This window comes from Lemur catta, chromosome 22 (assembly GCF_020740605.2).
Source record: "Lemur catta isolate mLemCat1 chromosome 22, mLemCat1.pri, whole genome shotgun sequence".
NCBI classification, from domain to species: domain Eukaryota; kingdom Metazoa; phylum Chordata; class Mammalia; order Primates; family Lemuridae; genus Lemur; species Lemur catta.
In genome coordinates this window covers 24,421,224-24,434,771 of record NC_059149.1, presented here as the reverse complement: position 1 = coordinate 24,434,771, position 13,548 = coordinate 24,421,224, and the positions used below count along the sequence as shown (strand labels likewise).

General features: G+C 42.8%; 1 protein-coding gene across 1 annotated transcript in view; it reads left to right on the top strand.

Moving 5' to 3' along the window:
* Positions 1 to 13,140, top strand: part of EBF2 (EBF transcription factor 2) — a 172,924-nt gene extending 159,784 nt beyond the window's left edge. Inside the window, exons 11-13 of the mRNA XM_045535792.1 lie at positions 48 to 233; positions 7,932 to 8,099; positions 12,465 to 13,140. Of these exons, the coding sequence (XP_045391748.1) occupies positions 48 to 233; positions 7,932 to 8,099; positions 12,465 to 12,496 (386 nt within the window). The 3' untranslated portion in view covers positions 12,497 to 13,140. The remainder of the gene's footprint in view (positions 1 to 47; positions 234 to 7,931; positions 8,100 to 12,464) is intronic.
* The last annotated feature ends 408 nt before the right edge of the window (positions 13,141 to 13,548 follow it).

Sequence of the window (13,548 nt, the reverse complement as noted above, 5' to 3'; positions counted from 1 at the left end):
ACCTGCGTGTTCCAGCCAATTCACCCGGCTTTTCCTCTGTCGTCAAGGGTACATCCGCAACACAAGCAGCATCTCTCCGCGGGGGTACTCCTCCAGCTCCACGCCCCAGCAGTCCAATTACAGCACCTCCAGCAACAGTATGAACGGCTACAGCAACGTCCCCATGGCCAACCTGGGCGTGCCAGGCTCACCGGGATTTCTAAACGGCTCACCCACGGGCTCCCCTTACGGAAGTAAGTACCCCCTCCGCCCCGCCATGCTTCTCTGTCTCTAGGGTTTACTATTCAGCTTTTGGGGGGAGAGTTGCATTCTTAGATCTTCCTAACATGTCGGGGAGCAGCCTAATTTCCTGGTGAGAAGTCCTTCCTGCCTTTCGTTCTTTTCCCTTAGCTGGACTTTGGCTCATGTGGTTACTTAAGGACTTCTGGAGAAAGGAAAGGAATGAAACCGATTCTCTTCTTGTAGAGAAAGAGGATATGTAGCTTGTGTAGACAGGAGTGACGAATATTTAATCTTCCTAAGATCTTTACAAGGCCAGTAGTATCATCTCCATGTTACAGGTGAGAAAGTTGTAGTGCACGACAGTCAACTGACTTACCCATGATCACACAGCTAGAATACAGCAGTGCAATAACTTGGGCACAGAATTGATGCCTTTGAGTTATTTTGTATATCACACCATGCTGATTTTTTTTTTTACTTGGTGACCTGGCTCTCACCTCCCTCCAGTACCTCCAGAGAGGTGCAAGTTGACTTCGTGCAATCGTGTGATATATTGAGACAGAACCTCTTCGTCTTAATCTGTGGTCTAGCAGCAAAGTCCCTGCTCTGGGAAGTTGGGAAAACTCATTTGAGTTGCTTTGGGGGCTACGCCAGGAACTTACACAATGGTCCCTGGAGCCTGAGAGAGTATGTGTTTTTCAAACCTACGTAGGGAATACTCCAGGCCAGGGGACAAGGTGACATGGAGAGTCTGGGTGATTGAGTGGAGTGTTCTTGAAATGCTAGGTCTCGTTGCAAGGTTCTGCGGCTTGTGCACCTTTCACCCAGAGTGGTCCCCACGTGCCAGGAACAAGGACTTGTCAAGGGCAGCGCATAGCCACGTCTGCCACAAGGCAGGAAGCAACATAGCACAGAGGCTGCCTTTGGCCCTGTGGCTCCCTGAGGACACACGCCCAGGAGTTATTTCTGGGTTATTGGTTCAATTCATGCACTCAACGCTATACACTGTGATAAAGATATAGTACCAAGTAGCATAAGGGTAGTAGAGGTTCTTCTAGTACAACTACAACCTTGTTACTACAAAGATATGAGTTCTGTATTGTGTCTTGTCAGTGGCCCAGATGAATTTACCCGAGTGGTCTAGGGAAACAAACGATTGCTTGATTTGTTTCTTTACTTGTTTTCACCTTACCGTGTTTCAAAAATGTTTTTGGGAATCAGCATAGTCAAATGGGGAATGTGAATCTATAAAACAGAATTTAATGAGAAACAGATAAAAGAAAAAAAATAGGTTTAGGAAAATTAGATAAATCCAACAGTAAGCACGAATGCCATTTGATCTATTCAAGGTGGGCATTAATGTGGTTCTGAGTTTACAAGATGCTACAGCAAAGAGAGACACACTATGTGTTATAAGGTTTTATGTCCACATGTTATTTAAGTAGCTCAGAAATGTGGATCCTTCTGTTGATGAGATCTTGGGGAGGCCTTTTCCATGCTGACCCATGGAGAAGGTGCCTGGTGTGGTAAAGGGGCCACATTTTTAACAACCCCATCAGTGATACGGTGGCAAGAGATCCATTGCATAAATAATGTTACATAATGGTGTTGACAATAAGCTTAATTAAAAATTGCATTCTGTTTTACAATTTAAAAACCATGTTCACATCCAGAGTCCAGCTAGGTCCTCACAACAAACTTGTGACATGGATATGATAATTACCATTGTCATGCTCCCTTGTAAGAAGTGAAGTTATTAAATGACTTACTCAAGGATTCACAGGCAGCAAATAGTAAAAATGGGACTCGAACACATGTCATCGGACTTAGAATACCATTTTTTAAATTATTCGATAATATAGTCAATATATTTGCACTGTATTATTAGGCTGAACTATATGAAACTTCCTCTATTTGACTATTTTTGATCTACAAAAAAATGACAATTTCATATGGTTCAATCACACATTTATGTATATATTAGGTTGAACCACATGAAATAATTGTAGGTCAAAAATGGTAAGTTGTTAATGCAGTATGAAATGTAGTGGAGGGGAGAGAGAAAACATGAATGAAAATGCTCAGTTGGGTATTAATTGCTTAATGTTTCTTACTAGATAATTCACTGGGTAGGGAGGGATTCCTTCCCATTCTAGCAGGTGACAATTGCCTTCCACTGTCCTTTCGTGGCCACCTAAACCCACTGCCACAAGAAAAATAATAACACCCCAAATCTTCAAATCACCACTTAAAACAAGACAGCATACATAGAATAGGAAAAAGAAGAAAAGGGGAACATGCCCTGCCCAACCAGAAGAGGGAAAGGTTGGAGAGGACCTTCCCCCAGCTCCTACTGTATCTGGTGTGATCATTCGCACCTTCGCTTTCGGAGGTAGGGTCTGAAAGAGCTGCAGACTGGGAATGGGATTCCAAACAGTGCATTCATTACAGTCAAATTCTCCTCCCGAATACCCAGTGGAGTTCATTACAATAGCACCTGACCCGTATTTCTAACCAGCAAAGTCTTAACTTCTCCGGAAAATATTTTAAAAAGCCCAGGGGAAAACCTTGTGTCAGTTCTGTTGCTTGTGTCTGAAAACACATTCCTATGACTTTTCATTTCATTTTTTCAATGCGTCTGATATGCCTGGACCATGCCACGGAGCCATCACTTGCCAGAGACATTTCGAAAGAAATAGAGCCAAGCCTCTCGGTCAAGTTCGACTTGCATTATGGCCAATGTAGAGTATCAAAACCCTGCGTCTTTACTGCTTTTGCTCTTACACTACTTCCAAAATGGCCAAACAGATGTTTTTTCAATTTTACATACAAACTTCACTTCCTGGCGGTAGCAGTGTGTGCCAAGTTCCAGCTCGGTGCAAGTTTTTTTATGGCTGAATTCTTAAACCCCTGACAATAGGGGGTTATAATGAAATGCTGACAGACCCCTTAGCGCCAACAAATGCAATGGCTCAATGCAGAAGGGGAGGATATGTGCCCGGTGAGTTCCAGCTGGGACCGTGTCAGCCAATCAATCCTTGTAAGAAGAAAAGTGGTTTTTCCTTAACTCCCCATGTTCACGTAGATTTCTGGGCCAGATGTGCTCGCCTTTACTTTGGCCTCTGCCCATAGAGAGATGTCCAGAGAAATTCTCAATTGGAAGTATGTGTGATCAACTTTCCTAAAATGGCGCTCTCTGCCGTCCCCAAAGACGGTCTACTCAACAAGCCTGCAACACCCCCAGGGACCACTTCTTCCAAAGCAGAGCAGCCACCAGGCCGATGCACAGTTTGGACAGAGTCCACACAGGCAGGAATCCAACCTGTGACCCGACCTCAAGGACTCCCACTTCACTTGCAGAGTCTGAGACAATGCCCTGGGCTTCGATACTTTTATATTTTCAAAAATATATAGCAAGGTACTTTCTATTATAAAATATTAAATGATTATTATAGAAAGTATAGCACATAGGAAAATAATTTTTAAAAGAAAGCATGCTCTCATCGAAAGAAACAATCTCTTTTTAACATATTGAAGATTTTGGTTGTACTTTTTTGGAAAAGAAAAAAATCCTATTGTAAGAGTTCATAGTCACAGGATAGACAATTTGCAAAGTGTGTATAGTTAAAAAGAAAAGAAAAATGATGCACTCTATTTTTACGCAGAGATAGCCATTGTTAACTTTTAAAGTATAGCCTTCCAGGTATGGATAGATACATTTTGAAAACTGCAGTGTCTGCTGTGATGTACAACTAATGACATTCTGCCATGAGACCAATGAAGGACAGGGTGGAAGTGGTAAAATTCCCAAAGCCATAGCTAGGAAGCTAGGCTCTATAAAATCCTTCTGTGCTGCAGACTTGGGTCCTAAGAATGGAGAACAAATATTAGGAGTGATGTTTGCTTTCAAAGTTGACCACAATCATCAAGCTTTTCCCAGGAATTTGAGAATTTATTAGTCTCTTTTTTTGTATCAGAAGGGTTGGCAAACAGCTTTGTTTATAGGCAGTAAAAGCTTAGAGGGAAAACTTATCATTTTGCAAAAAAGCTGGACAAGTGTGGTGGCTCATGCCTGTAATCCTAGCACTCTGGGAGGCCAAGGCAGGTGGATCACTTGAGGTCAGGAGTTCAAGATCAGCCTGAGCAAGAGGGAGACCCCATCTCTACAAAAAATAGAAAAATTAGCCAGTTGTGGTGGTATGTATCTATAGTCCTAGCTACAGGTACGCAGCACCTGAGGCTGAGGCAGGAGGATCACTTGAGCCCAGGAGTTGGAGGTTGCAGTGAGCTATGGTGATGCCAACTGCACTCTAGCCAGGGTGGCAGAGTGAGACCCTGTCTCAAAAAAATACCCCCAAAACCATTATGTGTGTTGTTAAGGACTATATTTATTGTTTCTATTTCTTCCCTTTTGAAAAATATAATGGCTTTTACTGGTTTCTCCTACACATTGATTATAGAAAATTTTGAAAATAGGGATAAGTAAAAGGAATAAATTGAAGGATATTCATAATCACATCAGCCAGAGATAGCGTCATTGAAAGTTTGGATATATAATGCATCCTTCTAGATTTTTGCTATGTGCATTTTTAAAAATAAAGATGGGTTTGATGTATGTAATTATGTAATCTGCTCTTTTCATATGAGGGGCCACATAGTTCGATGTGATTAAATATTAGTTTACAATATTACAACGTTAGTTTTAATGTTTGCATGGCATTCTATTGCACAGATGTAATATAATTTATCCTATTGTGGGTCACTTAAGTTATTTTCCAGTTTTTCATTATTATAAAAATGCCCTTGGATCTATTATTTTTGGCACATTCATGATTATCTCCTTGGAATTAATTTCTAGAGATTAAATTAGTGGGTCAAAGGATATGCACATTTTAAAATACTTTGATATATATTGCCAAAGTCCCTCCAGAGAGGTTAATTCTCCCCTCAGAAAAGAAAGAGTATGTTTCCCCGCCCTGTTAATTTTTTCTTAATCTTTATCCATTTAGTAAGTGGAAAATAACATCTTGTTACTGTTTTAATTAACATTTTATTACTAATCAGTTTGAGTGTTTCTGTATGGGTCTCTTGGACATTTTCATTTCTTTTTTTTTTTTTTCTGACTTTTTTTGTCTCCTTTGTCCATGGTTCTATCAGGATATTTTTCTAATTAACTTATGAAAACTTATTAGCTATTTGAGGATATGAACATACCTAAAGGATTGCAAATATTTTTCTTAATTTGTCATTTGCCTTTTTTGTATGTGCTACAGAAGTTTTTCATTATGTGGCAAATCTATCTTGTGAGCTCCTAGTTAGGCTTTGAGGTTGAAAGGATTATGTAAACTATATAACCTTCCTAATATTTCTACTAGCACTTTTATAATTTTGCTTTTACGAACGACTCTTTAATCTACTTAGATTTACTTTGGTGTTTAACGTAAGGAAGTGCTCTAAATTTAGTTTCCAAATGGTTAGTGTATTTTTCCATGCATTTATTTGCCCACTAATATAAATTGCCACCTTTATTAAGTATTAATTCTCATTTATACCCAGGTATGTGGCTGGACTCTGTTTTGCTCTAAATATTTGTCTCTTTCTGTGCTAGTACAACACTGATTTCGTTGGTGTAAATTTATCATCATTTTGATATCTGTTAAGTGCTCCCCTTACTACTGAAAAAAAAATTTTTTTAAACAAAACCTTTTTGGTTCTTTCATAGTTATTGTTTTTCAAAATAGGTAAACATAGGAATTGTTGAAATATACAAATTAAAGTTCCTTTTAGGATTTTTATTATAATTAAATTTTAAATTAATTTGGATGTCATTTGGCGTTTTTACAGAATTTTTGTAAAACACATTTAAAATGGGCATGGGCTTATTCAACTCTGCAACAATACTTTTATGTCAGTTAGAAAAGCGTGAGGTGACTCCTCTTCTATGGAGAGGCAACCATTTTTGATCTAAGGAGCCGCGCTTTAGGTTGGGATTTGTCATCAGAAAAACATTTTCTGTACAAGTGAGTCATATGCTGAATATAAGTGGAATTGAGTATGTGTGTGAATGTTTAATTCACGTTATAAAAACCTCCTCCATCGTGGTGGTTCTGCTGTTGTAGACACAGAAACCAAGGTGCCATCTTGGGGCCTGCACGGGTCACATAGAGAGACCAGACCAGGGTCAGGTTCGGGGCCTCCCGAGTCTCAGCTTTTTTTGGCCTCTAAATTCTGTATCTTAGAGAAAGGGGAGAGGAGTTGCTATTTTTGCGTTTGTCTTTTGTTCGTCTATTTAATTGGTGCTAAAACCAAAGCTAGAAGAGGAGATGTTGCTTGGAACTATGTGACCCCTTCCTAAATGCTTAACCCTGTATCTCATCTTATTATAGTGCATTAGCCCCATTTTCTATTCATTTACATCTTCAAGTATTATGGGAGATTCTTCCAGAACTTTGTATCCTTATAATTTGGGGAAAAACAGTGATATATTCATATGTGTCCTTCCGCATTATGGTCTAAATCAGGGCTACCTCAGGATAAGTAGTTTTTAGGGAAAGCTCTTTTTTTGAAGTCTTTGGTTTGCAGTTCTGCTGTGACAGACATCACATTGGAAGTGTGCTGTATGAGTGCTTTATACATGCAGTTGAATGAACATAGCCCAGCGTATACTTTTATTAGGAGGGAGGAATGAGGGTGGAGTCTTGCTCAGGATCTTTCATTTTGTGGGGTTCACTGAAGCTACAATGCTGGAGTTAGCACCGCTGCAAACCTTCATTCTGGGCTTTGCCATTAGGTTCCAACAATTCTTTTACCAAGTCATAGGACTTGGACAGTTCTGAATTCTGGGGCTTATGGTCAAATGAGTCCCTAAACCTTGACCTTGTACTATAAGGTGCTGTATCTAAGACTTTTACCCTTGTGAACTCTCGTTTACCCCTTTCCTTAGCAAGTCGAACATAGAAGATAGAATTATCTTCTCGCATGATGTAACTTGGTGGGGCACTTCATCGTGTCAATTGCCTTTATTTTTCTTGGAAATTGTGACATTTAGCTTTTGGCTTCCCTTAAGTCATTTTAATGTTCACATGGTTAATATTGGTGTTTTTTTTCCCTGAACATTATGTCAGGGGAGGCTGACTTGCAGTTTTATTTCCCAGGAGCCCTGAAAGTACAGGGGGAGAGAAACAATCCTCTACATGTTAATAAACTTTTACGTTTAATGAGGAAGTGGCCCACGGAGATGGCACTTGCAGAGAAGATATTAACCCTCCGGGCCAAACCTCCAGAGTCGTAGGAGTTACCAGGGAAGCACATAACTCCCAGATAGGACTTCTTTTGAGGGCAAAGAAGCAGTTTCGATTTGATGATTGTTTTTCAGGCACGTTGGGTCTCTGGTCTTCTCTTGCCAAGCTTCTCCTCATGAATTAAGACCCATCCCAGATGAGCAGCCTGCCCTGTGCGTCTCCTTAGCGTTGTGCACATCCCTCCAATGTGATCAGTGCTGTATTAGTGGTTGTATGTGTCTGTCCCTCCCCCTTGACTGGGTGGGAATGTTGTCACATTCAATTTTTTTTTAAATCTCTGCAATCTGGAGCAATGCCTGGAAATTAACAATTTCCCAATAACTGTGTGCCAAATGTGTGTACCGGAGAAAGACCTTAATTTCCAGATGAGCCCCCTTGCTAAAGGAGGATTGTGCGTTTGCTTTCCAGTCATGTCATCGAGTCCCACCGTCGGATCTTCCAGCACGTCCTCCATCCTCCCGTTTTCCTCTTCAGTTTTTCCTGCTGTCAAACAGAAGAGTGCCTTTGCCCCTGTCATCAGGCCCCAGGGCTCCCCTTCCCCCGCCTGCTCCAGCGGCAATGGAAACGGATTCAGAGGTAAGTGGAGGTGCCACTTCGGGGGTAAGCATGGCCCAGGTGCCACAGGGCCACCAAGCAGGAGTAAACAGCACAGCAGCGGTTCACGGCTCCAGCCGTTCACCTGCAAACAGACGCTCTGGTGTTTTTAGCCTAAGGTGTGGAGTACAACTGGGCTAGTGCTCTGTCTAAAAGCAAGATGGGGGAAAACCGAGATGTCGGCAAACTCTGCAGGTCGTAGAATTAACCGTGGTAGAGCCGTACGTACAATCCAGCAGTGTCTGGGCTCCCAAAACAGCAAATGGCTTTGTAGAAATCATTGTTTCCCAGAAAGTGCCCCATCAGATGCCACACCGTGATGACTGCTTCCCTAATCAGTTTTCCATCCTCGGTGCATACACGTTCCCTTGGCAAGTATAGACAGAAGCCATCCGGAAGAACCAGGAAGTTCTGAGAATTCCGGTTGCAGGCTAGTCATAATTGATAGCAGGTGCCGGACCAGGGCTAGGGTAGCAAAGAAAGAGAAAAAGACACACTGTTTTTAAAAATGAAAATTAACATCACCTGTCAAACCCATTTTTGAGCAATGTCCTAAAATAGAAAATGACATGACGTAACATACATATGATGAGTGCATGAGAATCTCATCATCTTGTGGCAAAGGGGAGGTAGCTAGTGGCAAGAGAGCAAATTGGAAACTACTGAGCAGTGGGGCTCACTGGCACCCTGAGTTATTTGTAGGCAGTTTCTCGCATCTTGATATGAAAACATTCACGATGAGCAGCATCGGGTAAAACCAGGAAGAGCAGAGGTTCAGTTAACGCCTCAGGGATTGCAGCCTCTGAGGTCAGCAGAGCATGATTGGGGGGGATTCAGATGGGCTATGTTGACCTTGGATGGCATCTGCCTCATGGCTTGGGACACATCATTTTCTCATTGCAGCTGAGCAGAGTTTTGTTAGGGTCCTGTCCCATCCTACTGCTGGAGACGATGGCATCTCCTTGAAATCAGCTGACTGGACAGAGAAACTGTCAGAACCATAACTGAAAACACAGCACTCAGAAGAGTTGCTGAAAATTCTTTTATTTCTAACTGGACAACGCAGCTGGCTCTATGTGCCACCCATGTGTGGGGGGTTAGAAACCTCTGCATACTTGATGGATTTTTTTAATCCAGATGTCTAAGCCCTAGAGAAACAGGCTCAGCTTGTAGCTCAGTGTCTCCACCTGTCCCCTGTGGAATCAGAGACCAGGGGCTTCCCTCCCCTCATGAGGGGACGTGCCCGGAACTTTCTCACGCTGGCGTCATCTCCAGACTGAAACCAGTGGCTGGATAGTCACTGTATCTTCCTTCCCATGCCCATTTCAGTGATGTTTCCTCTTTCTAAGTTCTCTGGTTTTATTCGTGGATTTTAAGCCAAGGGGAGGGCCCGACAGGTCTCACTGGGACAATGCAGTGTGGGAGGGACGAGACAGACTGGGGAGGGGGCCCAGGCTTCCTCCACACCGGCACGGCAGGAGGAATGCAGCCCTTTCCTCACTCCTGGCAACTCAGCAAATATGCTGAGTTTCAGTTTAAAAAGAGTCACTCAACCTCCACTTGCCAGCCCTCCCTACCTCCTCTGTCCTGAGGAAGCAGAGACGGGCATCGCAGCGCTTCTCTATCCGTCCTGCCTAGGGGGACTCCCTCCAGGGCGGCCAGTAATCCCCACCCTGCATCTTGCTACATGCCCAGGGCTCCCTGGAAAGTCAGGTTTGAATCAGCCCCAAGAGCTGGATGTCAGCCGTACTTGGTCAGGCTCCTGGGGGCGTGGCTGAGCTGTCCTTGACCCCGTCCCTAGGAGCCCTGACCCAGTTCCACGTAGGCACAGGCTCTAGCTTCATTTCGGTGGCATCACTGCAAAGTCCCAACCCTCTTTTGGATCCTACAAATTTCCTCCAAGTTTCCCTGGTGATTTGAACCTCGGGAAGGTAGAGAAGGAAAAGAAAAGTACTGCCTGCCCGTTTAGGGTTGTAGCCTTAAACAAATTGCAAAGAATTATGAAAACATCAGGTGATGCACAGAGAAACCGAGGATGCTGAGAAGAACCTCCTTGTCCTTGCAGAGCCTCACTTTCCTAGTCTGTGCAGTAGGAAAATTGATAGCTCTCCCCGCAGGTGCCTGTGAAGAATTAAGCAAAGGTAAGGACCTTTCCCCCAGCCTGGCAGGGAGGCGGCTAGGGTAGACAGAGGCTGTCCTCAGAGGTCTTGCCCTCTAGTCTTCCCCACTTTGGACCAGGTGAATGTCCAGCAATAGGAGGTGCCCGTAGGTGCAGAGAGGGAGGAAACCCAGCTGAGGGTTAATGCACTCTCCACAGTCGCTGAATGAAGGAGTCCTGGGGTTGCAGGGGCCGGACAAGCAGGGAGCTCCCCCTGTGCAGAGATCGGCGGGTGGGAGGCTTGTCTCCATGCTATCAGAAGGTGACACGGTGTTAATAGTCCGCCGAGGGCACGCACAACCAACGCTCTCGTCTCTAAGACTTGCCGTTACTGAGCACTACATGCAACGTGCTGAACGCAGCCTTTCGTTAATTATTTCCTTCATGTCATGCCACTATCACCATCTTTAGTTAAGCACTTTGTCCAAGGCCCAACAAGTGGCTGATGACTTGAACCCCCAGACGTTTGGACTCCAGGGCCTGTGCTCTCTGACAGTCCACTGTCCCTTTACCCGTACCTACTTTCCAGAGATTACTGCTTTCCTATGAAATGCCAAAGGAATGGGACAATCAAAGTGCACTTAAGCATCCCTATCCCCCCACTGAAAATACTTACTTTTCCTCCAGTTAACATCTGCTCTCTGCCTGTTGGCTGTGGTTTTTACAAGCAAAAAGTCAGGGTCACCACCCAGCAGAGATCTAGTCCCCCCAGTCCAGATGTGGGACTAGGAAGAGGAGAAATATCTAAAATCTGCTGTTCTCCAGCATGCAAGGGATCTTGTTCTTCAAGCAGCTCTGCCCTCCCATAAGCTCCTTTGGTACTTCTCTTAGCACCCAGGAAAAGGAAGGGGCTGAGGAGTTTTAAATGCAACACACAAGTTAACAGTTGAGAAGGTGAGGCCAAATTCTACTGCCAGAGAGCTACATGCCAGCATTCACGGTCCCGCCTCATCTATCAGGCACTTACAGTTGATGAGTATAGATTGTCAAGATAATATTATACACTGTGTGTCTGATTCATTTTCCAGCTCCCTCCAGGAGAAAAAATAAAATGAAAAAAACTCCTACACTCTGGGATAATTACTAGGGTTGCTATATCTCTAAATCATCAGGGAGTGTCCGGAATTGAACCACCTTTATTGAAAAGTTACATCGATTCAATATATAGTAATACAGGCAAAAATAATTAAGGCTTTGCTCGCTGTGTAAGACCTTAATCCAGATCTCACAAACATTCAATAAAGGCTGTATGGGCAGGGAAATAGATGGCTGACAATTTTGCCTGAGAGGACTGGCTGGCGTGGAGCGAGAGAGAGAGAGAGAATTTTAGCCATTTGCTTGTAAATTTAGTAAGCACCACTCAGCAAATGCGTCTATGATATCCGAGAATCCCTAGATGCAGAAAAACTATTCTGCCATTTTCCAAGGAAGTGAAAATTCTATGGCCCGTCCTCTGAAAGCCAAGGCCAGAGGAGTATGTTTGGCTGTGTGTTCATTTCTCACATCGAGGGAAAATCTCACACCTGATTCCACCCAGACAGGCATTGTCTGCATCCTCTTACTAGACAGAGGAGACGTTAGATTACTGCACTTGGAGAGGGGATGAAGGCTGGGGATGGGGGAGACTCCCGAATTAGGAACTAAATAAGTCTCCTACGCTAGGGGATCAGCATTTGTTAGTGAATGGGCATCATACATCAGCAAAAGGAAGATGAGCTAAAAAAAAAAAAATTTAGACTAGAATGGCTATAAATAAATCTAGGATGGGAAGAAGGTCTGACTTGTTACATTGATGCCTAAGGAAGTCAGCACCTGGAGTTTCCTTTCCTGTTCTAACTAAATGATCTGCCACAGTATAATCTGGAAATTTGTCTACTAAAAGTACACATCATACATGTATTATAATTTACCTTACATCTATTATGTATACAACCCATTAATATAAAACAAAACATCACTCTTGGCCTCCCGAGCAAAACTTCAACAATATTTGTATTTCGGTGATCCCACAAGGCTTCAGTGGCCCTCCTAGGCTGTCCCTGGGAAAATCAGTTCTCGTATCAGCTGAGGGTACCCTCTCTCTGGATCACATGACTCTGGCATTCCCATCCCCTGCTTCTCAATCTAGGTCGTAGCCTTACACGTACAAGGTCTCCAAGTCTCATTCCTGTGTCACTCTTTCCTTGCAGCCATGACTGGACTTGTAGTCCCCCCGATGTAAAGAAGAGGAAGAACTGCTTTGTTATAGCACAACACTACTTACTCTGATGGACCAATAATGAGGAAAGCACTCTGAGCTCTTTGCAGGGGGCAGAGAGTGGCACCCCCAGACGAACACGATGGACACACTTGGGTATGCAGGGAGCCAGCATCTCACTCGGTCTCACGTCCCCTGGTAGCTCTGATGGTGGCTACACAAACTGACCCTGCTGGGGATGAGGACAAAAGATGTCATTGACGTAGTCAGTGCTAAGAGCAGAAATGCAATTCTTTGTTATGAACATTATGAAAACCACCTTCCTATGTTTGTAAAATATTTAAGAAAAAAAATTGGCAAACGATTAATGCTTAATATTTTGGATACTATTTGTTTTTCTTTGTAGGAAAAAAAAAGTTGAAAGTTTCTATTTTCTATGAAGCCTTTCAGATACCAATTTAGTTTATGCAGAAAAAAAAAAATTGAACAAAACAGGGTACCAGCATGGAAGACTTTCTTAAAACGAAACCTGAATTGAATGATGAAATGTTGTATGTGTGTTTGCTTATAGTTTAATCTCTTTAAAAGAAAAAAAACGAACAAAAAAAGGGAAAAATTTTAAAATGTTTTACAATTATTTAAATAAATAAACGTGTAACTTATTGTAAGTAGACGTTGAGGTAGAAATTAAGACCCTTTTTTTTCTTTTGGAAGGGAGGAATTTCTCTTCCTGCTGTAAAATGAAAATGCAAACCTGTAGTAACAAGTTTTAAAGGTGTGTGATTATTATTGCAGTTACTTACCTAGATTCTTATCCCCCATCCTCCGTCCCCCTTTTTCCATCATTTTATTGACCCATGGGCAAGAACGTGTAACTTATATAGATTCCTACAGAGCAACTATAGCAGAAACAGACTCGAGTACGTGCACATACGCAAATACTCAAACCCATCAACTCATTCTCAGCTGCTGCCTGAACATACGACGTGTCTCTTTCGGTATTCACTCTTTGGGAATATTTTTTAAAAATTCACATTAGCTTTCAACATTCTCCCCTGAGCAATGCAGAGAATACC